The following is a 23,523-nucleotide window of genomic DNA, read 5'->3' as shown; positions in this document are numbered from 1 at the left end:
TGTACATCATTACTGCTCACTGATTAATTGCTAAAGGTTACTGCTTATCAATACTGTTCACTGATTGGTTGCTAGATGTTATAGTACATCATTACCGCTCACTGATTGGTTGCTATAGGTTACTGCACGTCATTACTGCAAACTGAGTGGTTGCTAAAGGTTACTGCACATAATTTTTTCTCAATGATTGGTTGGTAGAGATAACAGTAGATCAGTACTGTTCATTGATTAGTTGCTATGGGTTACTGTGCATTATTACCACTTACTTATTGGTTGGTAGAGGTTACAGCATATCATTACAGCTCACCGATTGTTATGAATGATGAATGTTGGAAATGGCTGGGTTTTGAAGTGGGTAATCTTTCTACACTGATGGTCAGCGGTATTACTATTTAAAACATCCATCCCCATTGGTGGGCAGTGGCTGTTTTCATTAACCTCTTTATGCTGTATTAGTGGCATTGTTTAGTAACCCTTAATTAACCCTGACACTGGTGCCAATAATACAACACAAAGAGGTTAACTGACTGCTATTGGTACAAATGCATTATTGGCCAGAGGCAGTACATTAACCCTTTCCTGTTGTATATTATAGACTAATTGCATTAATCAACCCTTTCACCCCCCCACCCAAATCACAAAACCCCCCACACTCACCACAGAGGTCCCCAGTCCATTTCTCAAGAAAAGCTTTATGACTGATTCACTTTCGTTATTACTCACATCAGATCTGACCACCATACATTTTCCCTCGCTGCATCGACACCACACTCTCTTCCAGTCCCAGACTCTGAGTGAGTCTTATCAGGTGACAGGACTAGAAATTCTCGGTCAGGTGGAGATCAATCCGCCTGACAGCGAAGAGTTATATGGGTCTTCTAGACTAGTGCCACCCGGGTGCAGGAGGAGCGCAGGGACTGCTCCAGCACTCGGCATTCTGCTGCTACTCTGCAAGAGCATGGTGTGTGCACATTCTGTTATGGGCAGCAGCAGTGATCTGTGCACTACTGTGCATCTTCAGGCAACAACTACCCTCAAGCTGACTTTAGCCAGCACTGCAATCTCACTACACTCCATCTGAGATGTGCCCCCACCTTCAGCGAATTGCTGTGCCGTGATATTGGGCTCAAGGAGCAGCTGCTTTGGGCCCCACACCAATGACTGGGCCTGGGGCAGCTGCCCCTTTTGCCCCACGTTGAACACGGCCCTGGACATGGACCTGTCATTCGCCCACTCTTCTCTGATCAGCAGACGATCAGATCCCCTGCTGATCCAAACAGAGCCTGCCCAGTGTCAAAGGGGCCAAATGCACAGTGCTGTATCTTATTCTGTAATTGTAACATGTCAATCGTCATTCTTACCATAATTCTTCTCTTTTGTCTGCCCTTTGGATAGCAAGTAGGTATAAGTGATCGACTGCTTTATCCCGGACTTGTTTGCTGCATGCTTTATAGCAAAGTGAAAGTTTTCAACATTTGGATACATTGAACCTAGATGACATAACTCCAAGAAATGTGTTGCAAAAAGTGTAAAAGCCTGAAAAAATATGATTGCAGCAAAAAAAATTTTAATTAAAAGGCAGCTTATCCACATAATTTCAGAAGTCAACTAAATATTTTAGGTAGAGGATAGTTATCATTTATGAATTAGTTATGACCATGTACATAAAATAAAACTCCACTTCTGCCCAAAAAAAAAAAACAACAACATATGCAGTATATTATATGTGGAACTGCAGCCAAACACAAAATATATATTAACAATATAAATGATGACTAGTGAAGGAAAACCAGCATACCTCCCTCTCTGCACTAAAGCCACAAATCCAACACTTTGTCCAAACTTTATGCAACACAGTATCAAAAAAATATATAAAATATTTCCTCATGCAGCTACCCAACATCACCATCACCTGTTTGTAGAGCTAGCTAACACCAAAATTTATATCACATATACCTCAACACTAATTTTTACAATAAACATTGTAGTGCTCCACTTCTTATAGTGATAAAATTAAAATGTGAATATATATGCACCAAAAAATTACTTATAAATCTCTCAACTATAAAAACTTTTACATTTATCGCTATAAGGCCTGGCTCACACCTATGTATTTTGGTACTTTTTGCAGAAACGCACTACAGTCCATTTAACATGGTTTCCTATGGGACACGCTCACATCTATACCTTTTTCAGTCGTTGTGTCTTTGGAAAGGTTGAGGGACTTTTTTAAACATTTTGCGTTTTAGTTCAACAGACTTCAGTGGAAACACTGCAGAAATCGCATGTAATGTGTTTTTGAAAAAGCAAAAAAAACGCATACTAAAAAGTGTGAAAAAATGCACAATGCACCACAAAAAGCACTACAGAAAAGGATCAAAAGCATACTGCATAGGTGTGAACTAGGCCTTTCATTCATTGTATGACAGACACACCCTTGCCACAACATAAACCTGAAGAGTAAAAACAGCAAGAGCTGAAGGATTCTGCAGGAACATTTCAGTACTTCGTAATCAAAGTGTATGTCAAGGAAAAAAAAATACATTTAGTACATATCCAGCGGCGTGACGTCACGGTGTGTTGGTTCCTCCTTAGGCCTTTCGTGCCACGCACGTCATCAGAGGGGAGACCAACCACCGTTGACAAGAGCCACGTGCAGGTCCGGCAGCCATCTTTTACCTTGGTCAGTGCTTCGTTAACTCTGCATTACTATTAACCCTTTTTACCAAAAATCCATGGAATAAAGTTTTCTCAAAATTACTACACTATGGGCACTTCTTTTGTGGCTCTTTCTTGGAGCTATTAATTACAGAGCCTATAGATGATCCTCACCTAACCAGCACCCAGAGGAGGGAATCCCTGTAACCAGGCTGAGCACCCATCCATCCTAAAGGGGACCTCTGGAGGAGCAGATTTTCATTTAATCCCAAGATTTACTGCTGTGCTGTTCCACACCCTGAAGGAAGTTCACCAGACGCCTGACATACCCCGCCTTCCTAAGTGGTCCATGGTGGATATATTTATATGTGTATATCCCATGCGCTTCTGGTGAGTGTGCAATTTTACCGTTACTTCCAAGCACAAGCATTTGAATTCTGCTACAGTGGGGATCATTCACCAACATTGATTATATATATACACTGTTCAACAGGTAAAAAGTTTTGGGCATAAAATTAGCTAATCTTACATAATTTTGGGGTGCTGAAAACGAAAATGACCCTAAAAAATGTTGATTGGCTCTAGTTTCCATGATATATTCACCCATCTAATGACGTAAGCCATTCAAAATTATGATGCAACTTCAGCTGCATATTGCGCAATTGATACTGGTGACCAATAGAAAATTGCATGTATACTGAGATGATGCAATATTAGCCTTTAACTGCATCACTTCACTGCATAAAAGCTGCAGTATCTGTAGCTGATTGTAGTTCGACAGCATCTTTACATTTCGTTTTATGCTTATATAGGCTACTCAGTAATGCCTCGAACTTGTGTGAATAAAGCAGATAATTTCTGCTATATCTGCGGTGAAATAACTTTTATCTCACAAAAAAGGAGGATAACAGGAATGATTAAGAAAGCCTACAACTTGTATTTTGGCTGCAAGATAGGAGACCAGGACAAGAGCTGGGCACCACATATATGCTGCAATTCTTGTGGGACGGCACTGGAGCAATGGTTGAATGGAAAAAAGGCATCTATGCCTTTCGCTGTGCCAATGATTTGGAGAGAGCCAACAGATCATGTTAGTAATTGTTACTTTTGTATGGTGCCTCCAATTGTAAAAGGGCTAAATAAGAAGAAAAAGTTATCTGTGCACTATCCAAATATTCCATCGCCAATACGTCCAGTTCCTCATGGAGAGGGGCTACCAATTCCTAAAGCACCAGAATCCTTCGTGGTTGAGTCAAGTGAGGAAGAACCTGAAGCGTGTAGTCACGTGCAGTTGTAAGAGATAGCCCTTTCCTCGAATACAAGAGAAAAGCCAAGAGAAGCAAAACCGACACAAACTGAAGACAAAACTAGTGAGAATCCTAAATATTAAAATGATTCAACTTAGCTTATGGCTATAATTTTTCTTGGTAATCCTATGCAATATATTATGCCATTTAGGCTTTGTTATGTAGTCAATATCACTTGCTTTATATTTGTGGAAAGACATCTATCTATATAATTATTGTGCATTATGTAGTCATTACGCCTATAGTAGAAAACTTTCCGTTTACAGAAAAACTAGAGCCAATTGACAAATTTCATTGTTATATTTGAACTCAGAATGTGAAATTCATTAAGAAATGGATCCTTTTGTTTCCAAAACTGGCAAAAAATAAAAATTTGTTGAACAGTGTTATTTATGAACTTTTATGAACTTTCATTGTCATGATATTGTATTTGTTATTTTATTAGCGCTGCACTTTTATTTATACAGTTTTATTGAGGTTTATATTTATGTATTTCGGGTACTTATATAGCGCCATCAATTTACGCAGCGCTTTTACATATATACTGTATTTTACATTCACATCAGTCCCTAACCCTCAAGGGGCGTACAATCTAAAGTCCCTAACTCCCATTCATACATACATATACTAAGGACAATTTAGACAGGAGCCAATTAACCTGCCAGCATGTCTTTGGAGTGTGGTTACCTTTAGTGCCACAGCTGCTACATTTAAGAGCGCTCACTTTGTCTAATCACTATTATGCAAGAATGGGCTGCCATCAGTCAGGATGTGGACCAGAAGTTGGTTGACAACATGCCAGGGGGAATTGCAGAGGTCTTGAAAAAGAAGGGTCAACGCTGACTCTTTGCATAAACTTAATTTAATTGTCAATAAAAGCCTTTGACACTTATGAAATGCTTGTAGTTATACTTCAGTATAACATATTGGGCAGCACAGTGGCTAAATGGTTAGCACTTCAGGTTGGCAGTACTAGGGTTGTTGGTTCAAATCCCAACCACGGCACCACCTGCCTGAAGTTTGCATGTTCTCCCTGTGCCTGTGTAGGTTTCCTATGGGTACTCCAGTTTCCTCCCACACTCCAAAGACATGCTGGTAGGTTAACTGGATCCGGTCTACATTGGCACTAGTAAGTGTATGGATGAATGTGATTTAGAACCTTAGATTGTACACCCCTTGAGCGTTAGGGATTGATGTGAATGCACAATATATATATGTAAAGTGCTGCATAAATTGATGGCTCTATATAAGTACATAAAATAATTAAAACAAAAAAATAAACATCTAACAAAAAGATCCAAAAAACACTGAAGCAGCAGACTTTGTGTAAATTAATATTTGTGTTATTCTCAAAACTTTTGGCCAGGGCTGTATAGAGAAAAGGTTCTTGGGAGATGTAGCTCTGGGTGATGTGCCTTTGCCAATAGGAAATAGCCCCCTGCAGCTGCCCCTGTAAAAATTTTACAAGCCTGGTAATGATGTCACAGGAAGTAATAAAAACGGTTTCTCTCTTCAGAAACAAGGTAAAGAGGCAAAATAAAAAGAAAACAATGCTGGGACACGTTGAGGGGAGAGGGAGTTTTAGGGGGTATTTTGGGGTATTTCCTGAATATACACTTAAAGTAAGGACAACTTGGTAATGACAACTGAGAAATGATAAAGATACCTTTGAACCAATAAGGTGTTCGCACACTGCGTAGCAGATCCCGATGCCTTCCTCCGCACTAGTGCCTCTTCCAAGTTCATCAATTATTATCAGTGACTGGTCATTTACATTCTGTATTATGTATGTTATCTTAAGAAATAATAGCACACATTCATGGACCTTTACATGAGTTATGCATAGATTTATCAACAAAACATGCCTATCAAAAACATGAGGTTTACCAGAAAAGAGTTACACTTTATCTAATTACAGGAGGGAAAGGTGGTGTTGAGGGGTTCTTAGGGTTTTTTTTTTTTAGCAACGTATAGTTTTATATAAAAAGCTTTAAAGATGAATTCCAGGTATGGATGTTTTATACATAGTTACAGTGCTCCAGCTTGGATATATGTGTAAACTATACCTGGCCAATGCCCTTGGAAGCTGGAAATCACTGAAGCAAAGACCGCTACGCCAGTGATTTCCACTTGCTTCAGGGTCCTGTGCTTATTGGATGGCCTGGTGCATTCTAAACACAGGAGGCTGGCTGTGCAGCATGACACAATTCAGAGAATGCTTTGCATCTTCAGAATAAATGAAAAGTGTTCTCTGATTGTACAAGGTGGAGAACGCAATGCCACCACCCTGCCTCTCCAACTAGATCAGTGGTTCTCAACCTTCCTAATGCCGCGACACTTTAACACAGTTCTTTATGTTGTGGTGACCCCCAACCATAAAATTATTTACCCAGTAATTATAAATTCATGAGTGTCGTTTTACCTCCAATACTGCTTCTTTCAACATAGTAGCTGGTTTTAACAGAGTAGCTGCTTTCAACACAGCAGCTGCTTTCTACACAGTAGCTGCTCTTTACACATCGGAAATATGTGTTTTCCGATGGTCTTAGGTGACCCCTGTGAAAAGGTCGTTCAACCCCCAAAGGGGTCGCGACCCACAGGTTGAGAACCACTGACCTAGATCAAACAGAAAACGCTTTACATTCATTCAGAGCATGCAAAGTTTTCCCTGAATGGTGCCTGTACTGAGCATCTGACCTCCTGTGTTTAGAATGCAGCAGGACTGTCACTGGACTAATGTAAAAAAGTATACAATATCCATAACTGGAATTCCTCTTTAAACCAATTATAATAATGTATGCATTTCAGACTGACAGTTTTGGTACAAGTGTAAAGCTGGGCACACACTGGCCGAAAACAGTCGGTTTGGCAGGGACCCTCCTACTTTCGGCACATGCCAAAGCCAGTTTTACAACCGGCTTCTGTTAAAGGGGCATGCTGGAAAACCAGCATCCAATCATCCTTGACAGCCAATCACTGTGAGCGCAGATCAGTGCGTTCCGGCTGGGGGGCTATCCCTCTGTCAGAACACAAAGGTACAGCAAGGGAGATTGTCGCACTAACATCGCTTGTGTTAGTATGATGATCTCCCAGGTATTTTTTGTTCAGCCTGCAGGGCTGAACCCATCTTTAGGCTTGCAGACAAGGTAGTATTATGGAATTCTCTACCAAACATCACTTCTAGTAGTGACATTTCATGTGTATGTTGTGATATGTAGTTTCTGTTTGAGTGCATGTAATACTGGACCTCCTTCATTTCCCTCATGAAAGTTGAGGCATTTGTTTCGATATCATCATCCATTCCAATCCTGGTAAATATCTGTTTAGCAATTCGTAGTGAACAATATTCTGCTGGAACAAAGGACCCTGAAAAACATAAAAACCATTATTACATTTGTAATAATGAATAAAAGAAGAATGATGATGGTACTCATGAAACATATTGTACACTTTGAATCAAATTAAATCTGATCTCATTTTTATGTAAAAGGTGAACTCCATGCACGAAAACTGTCATTTAAATATATTTCTCACTAAACACAAAGGATATAAATCGATTTTGTGAATGCCAAATGTCTTTGTAAGCCCATTTATTACCTTGTAAAATTAGCAGTGACATCATCACTGTGCTGCACATAGCCTGTACAGAGAGTAGACCTTTGGGGGGGGGGGGGGGTTGAGGGGAGACCCAGCAGGCTCCACCCACTACAGGGTGTCTGCAGAAAACTACAGGAGGTAGCAGAGACAAGAGCAGTCACCCTGCAAAAGGAAAGAGAGAGCGGCTGTGACTGGCCTTTATCACAGGAAGCTTTTGCAGTTAGGTACGGTTTCAAACTGGATTAATGCACAGAACTGCACAAAGCACACCAAGCTTCATATAAAAACACACGGGGGTTTATTTACTAAAGCTGGAGAGTCCAAAATCAGACTCCCTTCTGCATAGAAACCAATCAGCTTCCAGGTTTCATTGCCAAAGCTTCATTGAACAAGCTGAGGTTAGAAGCTGATTGGTTTCTATGCAGAAGGGAGTCTGATTTTGGACTCTCCAGCTTTAGTAAATAAACCCCACAATGTCTACTCAGATATACATAAAAACGTAAGCAGGCATAGGAGTTTATATTCAAATACACAGCACAAAAATTCCCAGAAAAGTAATCCACCTCCACCCTTGAAGGTTAATCAAAAAATGTGTATAAAAACTTTTCTTTTTAACAAAACCACATAGATGTCCAAAATATCAAAACAATCCCCACTAGTGTAACCAAATGTTCAGCAAAGTCTCTTTTTTTCTTCTTTCAACGACAAATCTTTTTCTCAACACCCGCAAATTCTGATGACAATATACCTCAAAAGAAAAAAAGTTAACATAGTGTCATACCTTTTTGGTAATAAATACACACGTGCCCCTTACAGTGCAACATGCAATACTTGTGAAAAAAGGAAAGAAAGAGAAAAAAAAATGTTAATCTATATGCGAATATCTGCATATACTTTTTAATTCTCTGTGTAACCAAATTCCTAATCAGTGAAACACTCACACATCGTGTCCACTATATAATCTGTGTAAACAACTCAAAATGTACCACTGCAAATGTGTAACACCACACTATATATTCATCAGTGATCACCTTAAACCCTACACACCCCCAAACCAAACAATCTCCAACTCGTGTGCTGATGGATAATTATCCTATATATCAAAAGACAGGGCATAACACAAATCTGGGTTAACTTCTTAACTGTAGAATTCCATCCAGTATTAGATCCAGTATTAAAGTTTTTCTTCCATTCTCTTCATAAGAAAAACCGCAATTACATATGGTAGATTCAATAAAATAACATCCTTTATTTAGTAACTCACATTACAGTTTGGATAAGGCAGCTCCTCCTCATAGAAATGCACATGCAGACAGACTAGGGAACATGTGGCCGTTGAAAGAAAAAAAAATAGACTTTGCTGAACATTTGGTTACACTAGTGGGGATTGTTTTGATATTTTGGACATCTATGTGGTTTTGTTAAAAAGAAAAGGCATAGGAGTTTGCATAGATCTTTTTCATTTTTTTTCTTGAAAATCCCCAAGAATATAAATCCAGAGCACATAGGGATGGATTTACTAAAAGTAAGAACACTGCACTTTGCAAGTGCAGTTGCTCCAGAGTTTAGAAATGAGATGATGCTTCACTTTACAAAGAATACAAAAAAAAAGTTTTTTTGCTTGCACATGGTTGGATGATGGAAGTGAGCTGAGCTTCCCCTCATTTAGTACCTTTTCACACTGATGTAGTGCGGGATTCACAGTGCTTGCTGTGCATTTCCCGCACCGCATCACAATCGCACTCCGTTTATGCAAACTACTGCAGGTGTCTATATTAATTTAACGACACCCAAAAATGGTTCGCAAAATGCAGTGCAAGTGGCTGAATTACAGAAAGTACAAGAACAAAAGGTGTCTGCACCTTTTGCGTGGGTGCGTTGTGATTTGCGGTGCACTTTCAGCCATACAAAATGAATGGCTCAAATCTCACTGCAAAGAATTGCATGTGATTTGAACAGGAATGCGGTGCGATTCCTGTCCGAATCACATGCGGTTTCTCGCACAGCATTAGAGTGAACCGGGACTCACTAAGAAAAAGTGCACTTGTAAAGTACACAGTCTATTTCCCTTTAGTAAATCAACCCCTTAGTTTGCAAATGGCAGCTTCTAGTACTCCTGTATTCCTAAAGGGAATGAGATGTGTGACAGTATGAACGGCGAGGTGATAGAGGGACGCTATGTGTCACCTCGCATACGCTCATACCTGGAAGTTTAGGTGGAGTCCACTCTGGGTTTTCGGGGCCACAGTTGAAGAGGTGGTTCCGGACCGGAGTTTGTGCTCCACTGATGACCACCAACAGGTGGTATAAAGGAGGCAGGGCTGGAGCAAGGAGTTGCTTGTGGCCTGGGACTCAGAGAGAGCTGTGTGTGTACTATACCTACAAGAAAAGGTTTGCTTTGGGTGACAGGGAGGGAAGAGCCACCCTGCCAGGAGAACACAGTGATAACTGCTAGCGGATATAATCGCATGAGAAATCCGACATGCAGGTTGTACCCCATTTGTACAATCAGCATGCTAATAGATGGTTCGAACCATCCATGGCTGGCCTAAATATTATTCCACAACATGCTTGAACTTGAGAGAAAATGGACAGAATATGTTTTGTACTATAAATTGTTAACAGTAGTACAGTAATATTGTTCTGTGTTCCAGTGCTAACAAAGGGTGCTAATGACCTCAAGCAGCACTTTGTATTCTAGGTTCTTACAAACATTGTAGATTTGTGGAGAATTCTGGACAATGAAATGAGCTACTTATGAACACATTTCTGCTCTCAGCATGACAGCATTCCGGGCGGTTGCACACACTTAAGTAAATGCTTCAAGTGGTCGATGAATTTTATGTTTCTGGTCACAATAACAGAAGAAAAATTGTTGCCAACAGCAAACAGACTCCAACTGTCCCTTTATTCCTACATGTTAGAATATTAACATCTGCACCTTACTGGTTACTGTAAAGCCGACCATAGATGGATTGAATCTTGGCTGGTTCAGCAGGGACTGGCCTAGATTCGAACATCTATGGGTAGGCTGATTGTACCCAAGTCGATCCATCGATTGACATGTGTATAACCGGCCTGTTGGATTTTTTACATACAAATACTGCCAGAAGATATAGCCGCTAGCAGTAATCATTATGTTCTGCCGGCGTGGAAGGCTCCCCACCAGTAGAACAAAATAAGCTATGCCACAACCCCATTTTTCACTTCACCCCCTTTTGAATTAATAATTAATTTTTTAAGGATAAATCCCCTTTTTGGTCCATGTTTCACGCTACACCCATATTTAGGAAGTAATAAGAAATATGGTCACGTACCCCCTCCCTTACCACTTACCTGAATTGAAGGGTGCATCTACCTTGCTTCATCAAGGTCCACTAATGATGAATGGAGGTTACTACATGACCCATCTGCCACCATGCCAGGGCACACCGGCAGCAGATGGATCACCACAATTCTAATTCATCTTCACTTCCTCCAGCCCCACAACAGAAGATCCATACCTATGTAGGAATCTGAGGGTAGACAGTGCAAGAGCCTGTGCAGTACACCTGTGACTCACTGATCATGAGTGCAATGCCCTACAGGCTTTAATACAAACTAGTAAATGCACAATGATCATAAGATAAAGGTTACTGCCTTTACATTTTTTTTGTTTTGTTTTTTGCTTAAGTAAAAGGCTAAATCACCCTTTAATGCTGAAATCTCAGCAAAACAAATATTGCTTAAATACCACATGTCCTTTGTGTATTTCTTTCAGATTGGTGCAGCAATCCAACATAAAACCATTGCTGCACTTTGACTCTGTAGAGGAGTTTTTTGGCCAGTCAGTGCTGCTCCCTCAACTCATGCAGGGTGACTGGCCCTGGATCAGATCCCCTCGTAATTTTTTGCAGGCAGCCTGTGGTTGTCACCATTGTGCAGTTTATTCATAATAACAACATAGTTACACTTGGGTCTAAACCAATTATGGACACTAAACATACTATACACACCCCAAAAAAATTAATTTGCCCCTCTCGCACTTGCGTGCAACTCCCAGCTGCCAAAATAATAGCTATTAGTTACTGTGTAAATTGTATTATGTTTATTCATCTGCAGATCAAACGCATGGGCTTCAATCTGTATATGACTTCAGTTAACCCCTGGTGGCCCTTTAAGTGGGCTTTACTGCCCAGGAGGCAATGTGCTTTCTATATGAAGTGACCGTCAAGACTGGCTTTTCACAGTGGTCACATGATCAACATCCATCCCACTGGCTCCCGTATACTCTGAAGGGACGGTATACTCATGCCGTCCCTTCAGAGCTGTGCACTTTGGCCGTGACTCCAGCGCACATGTGTGAGAGTGACATCACTGCAGCTCAGCCAATTCAAGCGGTTGCAGCTCACAAACCTGGAAGAAAGACCGGGTGAAGATGGAAGCCCTGACAGCGGTGACAACGCTGCTGTAGGGCTTTTTTTATGGCAAGTATGCCATACTGTGCTAGTATGCAGGGGCGGACTGACAACTCATGGGGCCCCCGGGCAATAGGGGATCATGAGCCCCCTGTGTCCTTGCCCAAACTCAAAAAAGCCTATGAAAAAGGTACCAGGGGCATCTCATGGGGCCCCCTACTGACCCCGGGCCCTCGGGCAGTGCCCGAGTTTCCAAATGGTCAGTCCACCCCTGCTAGTATGTGGTGCAGCACCCAGGACCCCTTTTTTTTGTAGAAAGTTTACTACCAATTTAATATTTACACTTTTTTCCTTTTTACTTATTGAAAAAAAGTTGTAAACAACATTGTAATGCTTTATATGAGAGTCCTAATTTTAGTGTCAATTTATACTTTTTATCTAGTTTTACACTAATTTAATTTTTAGGGCTCATCCGCATGGGTGCTCATCCCCATACAATGTGAAGAGCTCTTTGTTTACTTTTATATCCTAGCACTGAGTTTTGTGCAAGCAGCCTATATTAGCGAATGGACACAAATCTGCCATCTACAGAGATGGGTGCAAGAAACCTGATGCAATGACTCTGCATACAGGTCCGTGCACCCCTGCCAGCATGCAGCTCAGAGCTGGAACAGAAAAACAAATGGCTCTCCATGTTTTATAGGGCTGAGTACACCTGTGAATGAGCCCTTAAACAGACACTCATCAAAGTATGAAAAACATTGTGTTTTTTGTCTATAGATTACATAGAAAAAAAGAAATAATTTTTTATCATAATCACTAAAAGAAAGCTTGTTTTGTCCTAAAAACCAAGACTTACCTATTGATTTGCTACTTAAAGCAATAACAAAGTTATTGTTGAATCAATGTCAGTAGCAGAAATGCTTTGGTTCATAGGCAGTGTACAGGAGTGAGAGCTGAACTGGTTAATGTCCACTTAGGAATCTAGACATTTGGCATCAGACTGCAGGAGTAAATGGAGCAGTAAGCGTACTTTATGGTTGTAAAGTAATAATGTTCTGAACATAAAACATTATTATGTTTGTGTACAATGAAATGTCATGCATTTATTTGTCTTCAAACAGCGACAAATCAGAATAATATGAAGTGCTACCTATTTGTGCCATTATCTGGAAAAGAGCAATCTGTCTTAAGTACGTTGATTTTCCACTCATATTTGGCCCGGTGAGTATGATAAAATTACTCCCCTCACTTAGATAGGTGTCATTGGGAACTGGTTTGGACAAGGAAATCTTTTCCAAGATTGGATGCCAGCCCTGTTTTATTGCCATAGTATCTGTGAATTCTGGACGAACTAGAATAAAACACAAAAGGGTGAGTGAATGTACCCAGAACATAAGAAACTAAACACAGATCACAGTTTTAAAGCAATAACACAAATCTAAAACGGGCTTTGGAAATAAAAGGTGATATGAAATGTTTTATTAAATTGTTTTTTACTGTGTTTTTCTGCCTCCTTGTAACATCCTCCATGAGCCCCTGAACCTCTCCTTTTCCCCTCTTACTTCCATTCGTTTGAAATGTTAAGTACACGTTAGTTGCAATAATGTACACTTCCAGTTTTAAGGAGGATGATTATCCTGTGGCTTTACATATTAAAATTTTCCTGCCACGAATGGATCCTTGCTTGTTGTATAGAGCAATGTATCAGCTCCCTTCTCCCTCCAACAAAATGGCGGCGCTATGCACCTGCTTGGAGGCACAAGAGGGACATTGCCAGCAATCGCGATCCACGACAAAATGGCGCCGGCGTACTGCGCATGCGCCGGTCGCCGGCAAAATGGCGGGTGCATCAAGCGCGATTGCCATTACAAATTATAAATAGCAGTAAGAGGATGTCTGTGCTGTAAGCCCTGCACCCTTTGAGAACGTGCTTAGCACGAAACGCGTCAGGGGGGTTACAGCACCTGGACATCTATTCCATGATTGCGGTCAGTATCCTATCCTATTTTATGCTACTTTTCAAATAAAGTGTTTATGCAGTATCACGCTATGTGATGTCCCTTATTGGGCTCTCCATGAGCGCCACCCTTTCACAGCACCAAGTTTTAAGGAGGGACTCCAGAGGTGTATAAGTGTCGGATGTACCATTGAACCTGACCAGGATTGATGACCGGTGAGAACTAGTGAGCGCAGCTTTACCTGAGTGGGGAGAACCTAGATGCACCAGGAGAGAGGATACTTCTTTCATGCTTATTTTAAACGCACTTCTGGTGAGTGCGCACTTTACCTATTTCCTGCTCACTTTTGGATCATTCACCTTGATAAGGGGACCTGGCAGAATTGGCACATTGCACCCTATCACATGTTTTCGGACATTTGATTGAACATCGAACTTATATTTATGACGAATATACGATTTCATGTCCTCACCTGTTCTATTCTTATAATTGAATGTATGCTGATGTTTCACTTTTTCCATTACTAGCGCTGCACCTTTTTGTCTATAAATAATGTACACTGGTCTATGCACACTACAAATCCACGAGTCCGTAGTCTACATTTCTTGAGTTAAGAATACATACTTCAATAGAATTTTTTTCTTTTAATTCAGTTTGGTGTCACATTAATGGATACAGAGCTGCATTATATTTTGTCTTTCATATCTGCCTGCAGTTCTGCATTACGTGTATAACTCAAAAGAGAAATATATCCATGTAGAAAATTGTCAACATTTCTGGTCTTGAAACTCTCACACCAAAAACAAACACATCCATTTTCTAAACTTGCACTCAAATACTATATGTTCAATATTATCTACCATTTCTGTCTCAATGTAGCTCTTACCATAATCTGACAGTGTGCAAACGCTAGCCAAAGAAAGCAACATATCCAACATGGAGACGGCATCTGATAACCTGTACAGGCAGTGGATGTGCTCATAGATCTCATTAAGCAGCTTACAAACTATTCTGAAAAAAGACATCAAAACCAGGTACAGTAAAACATCTTGTGACTCCTTTCAAATGGCACACAATCATTTCACAATCTCACAGAAGATATACAATATGCATTGATAATTTTGGATGGACCAACCATTTAAAGTGGTTGCAAACCTCAGACATGAAATATGTACAAATCATATCCCTCTATAGCAGCGGTTCTCAACCTGGGGGTCGCGACCCCTTTGGGGGTCGAACGACCATTTCCCAGGGGTCGCCTAAGACCATCGGAAAACATATTTCCGATGGTCTTAGGAACCGAGACACCGCTGCTCTGTCTCGCGATCTGTGGGCGGGATGATATGCTGCCCCTGTAACCTGGCCACACCTCTGGGATCACTCAACAGCTCCGCCTCCTCGCCGCTGATTGGCCACCGGAACTGTAGCTCAGGAGAGGCACACAGGCGGCCAATCACCGGCGAGGAGGTGGAGCTTGGAGAGGAGGAGCCGAGCGGCAGAGCGCGCAGATCGAAGAAGATCGAGGGAGCTGCCGGACCGAGTGAAGAGGAGAGAGGCCAGAGAAGGAAGACAGCTGACAGGTAAGTGCAAATTTTGCTTCTGCAGGCTGTAGATGGGAGAGGGAGAGAGCGAGCCCAGGCTGGAGCAGGGGTCAGCAAGGTAAGTATCATTGGTGTCAGTGGGAGGAATAGTGCCCCATCATTTGTGTTACTAATACCAACGATGGGGCACTATTCCTCCCCCCACTGACACCAATGATGGGGCACTATTCCTCCCCCCACTGACACCAATGATAGGCACTATTCCTCCCCCCACTGACACCAACGATGGGGCACTATTCCTCCCACTGACACCAATGATGGGGCACTATTCCTCCCACTGACACCAACGATGGGGCACTATTTCTCCCACTGACACCAACGATGGGGCACTATTCCTCCCCCCACTGACACCAACGATGGGGCACTATTCCTCCCCCCACTGACACCAACGATGGGGCACTATTCCTCCCCCCACTGACACCAACGATGGGGCACTATTCCTCCCCCCACTGACACCAACGATGGGGCACTATTCCCCCCCCCACTGACACCAACGATGGGGCACTATTCCTCCCCCCACTGACACCAATGATAGGCACTATTCCTCCCACTGACACCAATGATGGGGCACTATTCCTCCCACTGATACCAATGATGAGGCACTATTCCTCCCACTGATACCAATGATGGGGCACTATTCCTCCCACTGACACCAATGATGGGGCACTATTCCTCCCACTGACACCAATGATGGGGCACTATTCCTCCCACTGACACCAATGATGGGGCACTATTCCTCCCACTGACACCAATGATGGGGCACTATTCCTCCCACTGATACCAATGATGGGGCACTATTCCTCCCACTGACACCAATGATGGGGCACTATTCCTCCCACTGACACCAATGATGGGGCACTATTCCTCCCACTGACATCAGTGATGGGGCACTATTCCTCCCACTGATACCAATGATGGGGCACTATTCCTCCCACTGACACCAATGATGGGGCACTATTCCTCCCACTGACACCAATGATGGGACACTATTCCTCCCACTGACACCAATGATGGGACACTATTCCTCCCACTGACATCAGTGATGGGGCACTATTCCTCCCACTGACACCAATGATGGGGCACTATTCCTCCCACTGACACCAATGATGGGGCACTATTCCTCCCACTGATACCAACGATGGGACACTATTCCTCCCACTGACATCAGTGATGGGGCACTATTCCTCCCACTGATACCAATGATGGGGCACTATTCCTCCCACTGACACCAATGATGGGGCGCTAGTCCTCCCACTGATACCAATGATGGGGCACTATTCCTCCCACTGACACCAATGATGGGGCACTATTCCTCCCACTGATACCAATGATGGGGCGCTAGTCCTCCCACTGATACCAATGATGGGGCACTATTCCTCCCACTGCAAAATTACAGTTCTGAAGTAGCAACGAAAATAATTTTATGGTTGGGGGTCACCACAACATGAGGAACTGTATTAAGGGGTCGCGGTGTTAGAAAGGTTGAGAACCACTGCTCTATAGTATGTACTTGTCTCAGTTAAGAGCACTAAGTGTAATTTCTGTCTGCTGCTTCTGTTCCTCTGACAAGTTTTCCAGACACCAAGAGAAAAATGGTGACAGGGGAGGGACCTCCAGCAGAGTGACAACCTCAGCTCTGTTCCTGTGAACTGGGAGGAGAGGGTGTGTCCTTTCCCTCCAATCAGCTCTCAGATCTCTCCTCACTGAGCTCTTCAGTGTGTAATTTCAGCTCTCTGCCCCCCTTTTCCTGAAATTTCAGACACCCTTTCTAAATTCAGCACTTTAGAAGGATGTAGAGAAGAGAGGGCTTGAAGATAAACAGGTACTACTTATGTAGTTGGATTTGTTTCATCTCTGTGTATCACCTGACACCAGTCACTTCACTGGGTATATACATAGGTGTACAACCACTTTAAATAAGGGCTTTTCATTCAAATTCTTTGAAAAGAGAGAAGAGACGCTGGCTAAACTTACATATAAGACATGTGGTAGATTTCTCGAAGTGATTCGTTAATTCGTTCATTCATCTTAATTAAATCGACTGTTGTGAAGCTGTAAGTGTTTTTAACTCGCGTCATCTGGGAAAAGAGCATCACAAGCAGTTGCAATGGAAGATTCTTGGGTTAATTTGCTCAGGCACCCACTGCAATTAACTATCTCAGAGCAGCTGTCAGCATAATCAGTTAGAGAAATGTCATGTGGGACTTCTTTCTGCCAGCAACACATTGTCTGCTATCCCAATAATCGCAATTATTTTCCCCCAAACAACAATGTATGTCAAAGCATTTCTCATTGGCTTCTATTCTCAGCTGATATAGCAATTGTAGTCTAACATTACCCTTAGGGCCCATTCACATTATGTGCACCCATTTCAAGCGCTGAGACTTGCTGCATTCAGGCTACATATGTATTTGCAATGAGCTGGCAGCACACCTCAGCGCATGAAAAAAGAGCCTCCACGACAATATTTTTTTTCACTGAAGCACAACAGAACATACAAACATCTCACATCCATGCTTTGTGGTGTGCTATAGCACAGGTGCATTTTGCTGTACTATTAATGTGCATTGGGGTGTCACTTATTCTAAATGTTACTCATACATTCCCTATGTATAATTTGTAATTATATATGTACAAGGGGGCAGCCATAGTTACTCCTTACATATACTGTCCCAACTTCCGGCTTAGCAGTGCTGCACAGTAGATGTACCTTAAGGTTCGTGCAGATGGGCAAATACAGCATGCTTTCACTTGCATTTCAGATCAGTTTGAGATATTTCTACTCCATTGACTTATATGGAAAGAAAAGCAGTTTTTTTTTCCTTTTTTTTTTTTTTTTACAAATTCTTTATTTATCAAAAAGGCAGTCTCCAATACTTAAAGAGAACAGTGCAAAACTAGAAAAGCTACAATTTCTGGGGAAATTGTGTGAAGTGTTCTTGCCTCCACCAGTAGTCTACAACTGGAGTGGGCGGAGTAACTGGGTGGAGTGACTGGAGTAACTGTGAAAAGGTCAATGGGCAGCATGAGTTGCAAACAAATGGTCATATTGTGAAAACTATCAGGATTATGGCTTAGCCATGGACATTTTTAGTGGCAGCAGCGATAGCTGAACGTTTTGATATAAGATATGTGTAGGTGGGCTTGAAAATGTGGGAGTGATGGCAGTTTAGAAATCATGTCCTGATTTTTCAGCTCACACTCTAGCTTTTGTCAAACTGCTGCCTGCTCACACACCTGGGTTCCTATGGCAACTTACTCTACAGCAAGGGCAGAGAAGAGCGGTTAAAAACAAACTGCTCCAACTTGCTCACTTCACTGGCGGTTGCCATTTTCAAACGGTTGTAGTTTAAAAATTATAAATCCTACACCGAAGAGCTTTATATTGTGAGAATCACAAGACCTAGACCTATATTGTGATGCATAGTATGCCTCTGAAATATTAAAAATGAAGGCACAGTTGCAGTTTATAAATTGCCCTTCAAATTTGAGGTGGCTAGAGTGGAGTTTCAATGAATGTCAATGGGTGGCGTGAGTTGCAAACAAATGGTCATATTGTGAAAACAATCAGGACTATGGCTTAGCCGTGGATATTTTTAGTGGCAGCAGGGATAGCTGAACGTTTTGATATAAGATTTGTGTAGGTGTGCTTGAAAATGAGGGAGTGATGGCAGTTTAGAAATCATGTCCTGATTTTTCAGCTCACACTCTAGCTTTTGTCAGCTCCCACTCTAGTTTTGAACATTCCGCCATTCATTCCTATGGGACCAATTTCACCACAAAAACACCAATATTTTGTGAACCATTCGGCGAAATGTTCCACAAAGTAATAGCACACCAATCGGGAACAATCCGCAAGTTTCGGTATATTACTGTCTATGTAGTGTAAAAACTGTGGAAGGAGTTAGGGTGGTAAATTCGGCTATAATAATAAGAATATATGTGAGAAAACAGTAAGTGGTCTTGCCATGCAAGAACACTTAATTATGGAACACCTTTTGACATGGAGTGACCATATACATATGATATAAAGGACTGCAGTGCAACACAACAGTATAAGGTCCAAAACTTATATAGGTTTGGCAAATCATTTACAAGGATACATAATCCAATGTGAACCAGGGGTAGATCCCGATTAATGACCATGTGGAGCCCATATTAGCAAAAATGGTGCATACTTAAAATGCAGAGGACAACCACCTTAATTTTAGTATTTTATATGGAAAGGAAAGAAGAAACAGATAGGTAATAGATGAAAAGAAATGGGGAGAAAGCAAAAAAAAAGGGGGAGGGAGAAGGGAGGGGTTAGGGGAAGAGCTAGACTGCATGGGTGAAGGACACCCCCAGCTCCCTCAACTGCTGGAGCTTGTGTCAAAAAGAGCCTTACCTTCTTCAAACATGTTCCACAATGTCCAGGTTTTATGCCTCTATGCTGTGCTGAGGAACCAGATCTTCCATAAGATTCGGTTCTTCTATCTTATTAAGCCAGAGACCCACGGTCAGTGGTTGGTGCTTCCAGGTAAGGGTGGTACAGGATTTAGCTGCATTGAGGAAATGACGAAGTACAGACTTCTGATTTTGGCAGGTATATCAGAGACATGAAGGAATGAAGGAGTAAGAAAGCCAGGTCCTCCGGGACCTTATAATCAGTGAATATTTGGACAAGAAAAGCGGTTTTATTGGGAACAAAAGCTATGAACACAAGCCCTAAGGCTGACTGTAGACTTTAGAAGGTGGTTAGATATGCAAGCATCATTCATATGCCTTCAAGCTACCATGACAGCAGACAGTTGCAGAAAACTCCAAGCTAAGCTTGGAGCATAATAATGTGGGACGAACATGGGTAATGTCTTCTGGCAGCTGGTTGTCATTTCATATTTATGTAGAAGAAATAGGTAGGCTGCCATGGCAGGAATGCCCCGTATACAGATAACCAAAAAAGGTCATTGTTGTCAGTGGCTACTTATATGAGAGGTAAGAATTGTTCATTGCTAGATGTTCATGTTTCTCCAGAACCCCTCTAGATGTTCATGTTTCTCCAGCACCCCTCTAGATGTTCATGTTCCTCCAGCACCCCTCTAGATGTTCATGTTTCTCCAGGACCCCTCTAGATGTTCATGTTTCTCCAGCACCCCTCTAGATGTTCATGTTTTTCCAGCACCCCTCTAGATGTTCATGTTTCTCCAGCACCCCTCTAGATGTTCATGTTTTTCCAGCACCCCTCTAGATGTTAGTGTTACTAAACCCACAACAGTAAAAATCAGTCTATATATGCAGTAAAGTGTGTTTGTTATACTCACTGTGGAACCTAAGGGGTTAATCCTCTGCAAAGGCTGTTTGCTCCTGTCTTCTCTGATCCTGTCTCCAATCCATCTGCTGATGTAACAGAGCCTTGGGGGCAAGATGCATATGCTCAGATTGGTGTGTATTGCTTGAGAGGTTTTTTTCTTGGGAGAGTGCATGTGATCAGCACAATCAGCACTGTCCAGACAGAGGGTCAGGGTTTATGCAGCCTTATAGGACAGTCAGGGGAGAATGAAAACTACTCATACAAGCTTTAACCAGTACTCTGCTGGACACTGATAGAAGTCACAAGACTGCTCTAACCGAGAAAAGGTATTTAGAAGTTTATATTTACTAGAATAATTGAATTTCCATGTTCTGTGCACTGTGGGAGACCAGATATAGTGAATGCAGGGTCCGGGGAGACCAGATATAGTGAATGCAGGGTCCGGGGAGACCAGATATAGTGAATGCAGGGTACTGGGTTTAGTAACACTTTAATGTTTCTCCAGCATCCCTCTAGATGTTCATGTTTCCTCAACATCCCTATAGATGTTCATATTTCCCCAGCATCCCTATAGATGCTCAGGTTTCTCCAGCATTGTTTTAGATGTTCATGTTTCTCCAGTATTCCTCTAGAAGTCCATGCTTCTTCAGTATCCCTGTAGATGTTCAGGTTTTTCTTGCATTGCTCTAGATTTTCAGGTTTCTTCAGAATCCCTCTAGATCAGCCTTTCTCAACCCTTATAACAAGCAGGAACTCTTGAAATAGACATTCAGTCTCTGGGAATCACCTGCTAATAATTACTATATCTGCTACACACAGTACATCATGATGGTCAGAGGGAAGAATGTTCCTAACATTTGTAATCAGTGGGAAGAACCTTCTTTATAGATAGCATAAATGATTACTGGCATCAGTGGTTAGTTATCGGAGACTCAGAAAGTGCTCATTGCTTAAAGAACCCCTAGGAACCTCTGGAGGAACCCTAGTTGAGAAATCCTGCCCTCGATGTTCTTATCTCCACAGAAACCCTTTGGAAGTTGATGTTACTGCAGCATCCCTTCATATGTTCATATTTTATATCATCCCACTATGTTCATGTTTCTCCAGCATCCCTCTAAAGTCTCATGCACACAGGGCGCTTGCCCAGCTCTCCTAAACTCCTTTCCTCGTGGCAGCAGCGTTTTGGCAAAAGAAAAAGTTTGGCGTGTTTAGGCACGTTAAGTGCTTGGGTGTTAATTTCATTGGCCAGAATAAAAATGTAAAGACATTGATGGCAAGGATTTTTTTTCTGCCAAAACGGTGCTGCTCCTAGATGTGCTGGCAGTGTTTTTTTTTCTGCCTCTAAATGCCTATGTGTGTATGGACACATAGACTAACATGGAGGGCTGTTTAGAGGCAGAAGAAAAAAGGCGCCAGACGCCCCTAAAAGCAGCGTTTTTAATGCTCAGCATGCATAAGGCCTAAATGTTCATGTCTCTCCAGCATCCCTCTTGACATTGGGGCGTTATCTACTCCCAATTACCACAGTTCAGCTCCTCCAATATCTGAAGGATAGTAAACTGGCCCTTTGTTTAGAAAGTTTGACCTCACTCTAGACGTTCATGTCTTTCCAGTATTTTTCTAGATGTTCAACTCCATCAAACAAACAACTAAGGCCTACCTGCCTTTCCTCCTCAGGAATTTTTTCTTTTTTGTACCTTTTTACATACTAGACACCATTGTTTCTAGGAAATTTTCAGACGATCAAAACGATCATTAGGGGTGATTGCATTGACATCTAAATGGCTCAACTAGTATCAGAGGCAAGAGAACATATATTTAAAAAATAATTGTTTCATAAAGGTACACTTATTCTATTATTTGTAATGGACCAAAACACCTTTCCAATCGTAGTGTTTAAATAAAAACAATAACCACCTTAACAAATTCTGCCGGAAGAGACTGCTGCATACTTCCTTCAGCATTCATCTGGATGAAGAATCCCCGGGCAGTGCTGAAACTTGTTTTTAGCAGCAAGTTATACTTGTCAGATAGCTGCGATATCATTCCTGTATAAAAATAAAACTTTGCAGGTTTTTAACATGGTTCTTTCTAGTATCGGCCTGTTTGGATGGATACATATTAATGTAACTTAGTGCAGAACTCCAGCCAAATGCATTTTATTGTTTTGGACACAGTGGTGAAGGGTCAGAGTTTTTAACAGGTTTCTATTTTTTGTGGTCATTACTGAGGGCATTTCTCCTAGCCTTCTGTCTCACTAACTCCTTAGGAAATAAAAGGCAAACTTTTCAATTGAAGCCAGCAGCAAACACCTTCCTATTCATACTAAAACAGAGTTGTAACTGCTTTCCTCATCCCCACTGGGAGCAGAAATCTTACTAATGGTCACACACCAATAAAAACTCAACAGCGACTTTAAACCTTCCCCACTCTTTCCAAAACTAAAACCCCTTCTTTTCTGGCTGAATTTCCTCTTTAACCATTAGCCGCCCGGCCAATGGCCGTTTGGCGGCTTCAAAAGTGCTTCGGCATTCCGGGTGCACACCATTTGGCGTGCTCCCGCACATCCGCTAATGCAGAGCCGTGCAGCAGCACGATCTGTCACCGGCCGTGTACCTCGGACACGGCCGATGACAGATCTGAGTACCGGCCCCCGTTGCTGATACCATGTGACCTGCTGTGACCAATCACAGCAGGTCACATGACAGTTGT

General features: G+C 41.9%; 1 protein-coding gene across 1 annotated transcript in view; it reads right to left on the bottom strand.

Annotated features, from left to right (window-relative positions):
• MSH4 (mutS homolog 4) overlaps positions 1-23,523 on the bottom strand; it is a 77,386-nt gene that overhangs the window by 7,105 nt on the left and 46,758 nt on the right. Inside the window, exons 12-18 of the mRNA XM_089692210.1 lie at positions 22,729-22,859; positions 17,496-17,599; positions 14,807-14,931; positions 13,113-13,313; positions 7,213-7,331; positions 5,632-5,760; positions 1,362-1,536 (exon numbers count right to left, since the gene is read on the bottom strand). Of these exons, the coding sequence (XP_089548336.1) occupies positions 1,362-1,536; positions 5,632-5,760; positions 7,213-7,331; positions 13,113-13,313; positions 14,807-14,931; positions 17,496-17,599; positions 22,729-22,859 (984 nt within the window). The remainder of the gene's footprint in view (positions 1-1,361; positions 1,537-5,631; positions 5,761-7,212; positions 7,332-13,112; positions 13,314-14,806; positions 14,932-17,495; positions 17,600-22,728; positions 22,860-23,523) is intronic.

The sequence above is a fragment of the Staurois parvus genome, unplaced genomic scaffold, assembly GCF_062004578.1.
Source record: "Staurois parvus isolate SC_StPar_1 unplaced genomic scaffold, SC_StPar_1.0 ptg000578l, whole genome shotgun sequence".
Taxonomy (NCBI): domain Eukaryota; kingdom Metazoa; phylum Chordata; class Amphibia; order Anura; family Ranidae; genus Staurois; species Staurois parvus.
Note: the sequence above shows the minus strand (reverse complement) of the source record. Positions and strands in the feature narration are given on the sequence as shown.